The 1,295-nt window shown below is 39.8% G+C and overlaps 1 protein-coding gene across 1 annotated transcript; it reads left to right on the plus strand.

The window, feature by feature from the left end:
- Positions 1 to 5: 5 nt before the first annotated feature.
- On the plus strand, positions 6 to 713 carry LOC121964158 (trace amine-associated receptor 13c-like; the record flags this gene model as incomplete). Its single annotated transcript, XM_042514373.1, has 1 exon — positions 6 to 713. A coding segment is annotated over one exon (708 nt), but the record flags the coding sequence as incomplete, so codon positions are not given.
- Positions 714 to 1,295: the final 582 nt, after the last annotated feature.

Raw genomic sequence — 1,295 nt, forward strand, 5'->3', positions numbered from 1 at the left:
GGCTCCTTGGTGACATCATGTGTACTCTGTATCATTTTCTGTCATTCATTATTACAGCTGCTTCAATAGGAACCATGGTGCTCATATCAATCGATCGATATGTGGCTATTTGCTATCCTCTGCATTACTCCACCAGAGTCACACACAGAAGAGTTCAGATCTGTGTCTGTCTGTGTTGGATATGGTCTTTTTTCTGTCACAGTTTGTTGCTAAAGGATAACCTGGAGCAACCCGGCAGGTTTAATTCCTGCTCTGGAGAGTGTGTGTTTGTCATCAACTACATCGCTGGTTTTGCAGATCTAGTTTTGTCTTTTATTGGTCCTGTCACTGTCATTGTAGTTCTGTATATAAGAGTATTTGTGGTGGCTGTGTCTCAGGCTCGTGCCATGCGCTCTCATATTGTAGCTGTTAAACTCCAGAAATCAGCTAAAGTAACTGCTAAAAAATCTGAAATGAAAGCAGCCAGGACTCTTGGTGCTGTTGTTGTTGCGTTTATAACATGTGTCTGTCCAGCGTACTGTGTCACTCTTACAGGCAAAGACGTTTCACTCAGTGCTTCATCTGCTGCCTTTGTGATCTGTTTGTTCTACTTTAACTCCTGCCTGAATCCTGTCATCTATGCCTTTTTTTACCCCTGGTTTAGAAAATCTATCAAGCTCATTGTCACACTGAAGATACTGCAGCCCGGCTCCCGTGAGGCCAACATGCTGTAGAGAGACTGTTTGTGATGCCTAAAATGAGACCCTTAGTATGACCAAAAAAATGTACCTGGTTATCATGATAATAATTGAATAAAGCAGGCCATGTATGGATGTGTGTCTTTATATTGTGTATATTATAACATAATAGTATGAAATAACTATCAGTGCAACACTACAGAGGATCACTGCCTGAATGTGGTGGACAGGTTTGGGTGTGAGATGTGTGTATACACTTCTACAAAATAATGTATGGTGCAATTGTGTATCCATGTGTATGAAGACAAAGTTATTAATACTTAAAATGATTTTGTTAGTTTCAACAAGTCAGTATCCTTCTGCGTCTGCTCTCGATGATCGTGGATGTCACCACCACATCGGTGGGATTATTGAATTCTCCAAGCAAATTTAAGTGTATGTGGAGTTTGTGACATCTGTAATTATCCGCTACACGATTTTATAGGAAATATCATTTCAAAGTGTAATCTTGGTCAGAGGAGACATTAGTGAGTTTAACAATAGAGCAATCAATTTAAGAATCCCATGTTGGGTTGTCACAATTAGCTTTTATGTACCTTAGCACTGTTAAAAAGGTTC

This window comes from Plectropomus leopardus, unplaced genomic scaffold, assembly GCF_008729295.1.
Source record: "Plectropomus leopardus isolate mb unplaced genomic scaffold, YSFRI_Pleo_2.0 unplaced_scaffold14266, whole genome shotgun sequence".
Taxonomy (NCBI): Eukaryota; Metazoa; Chordata; class Actinopteri; order Perciformes; family Serranidae; genus Plectropomus; species Plectropomus leopardus.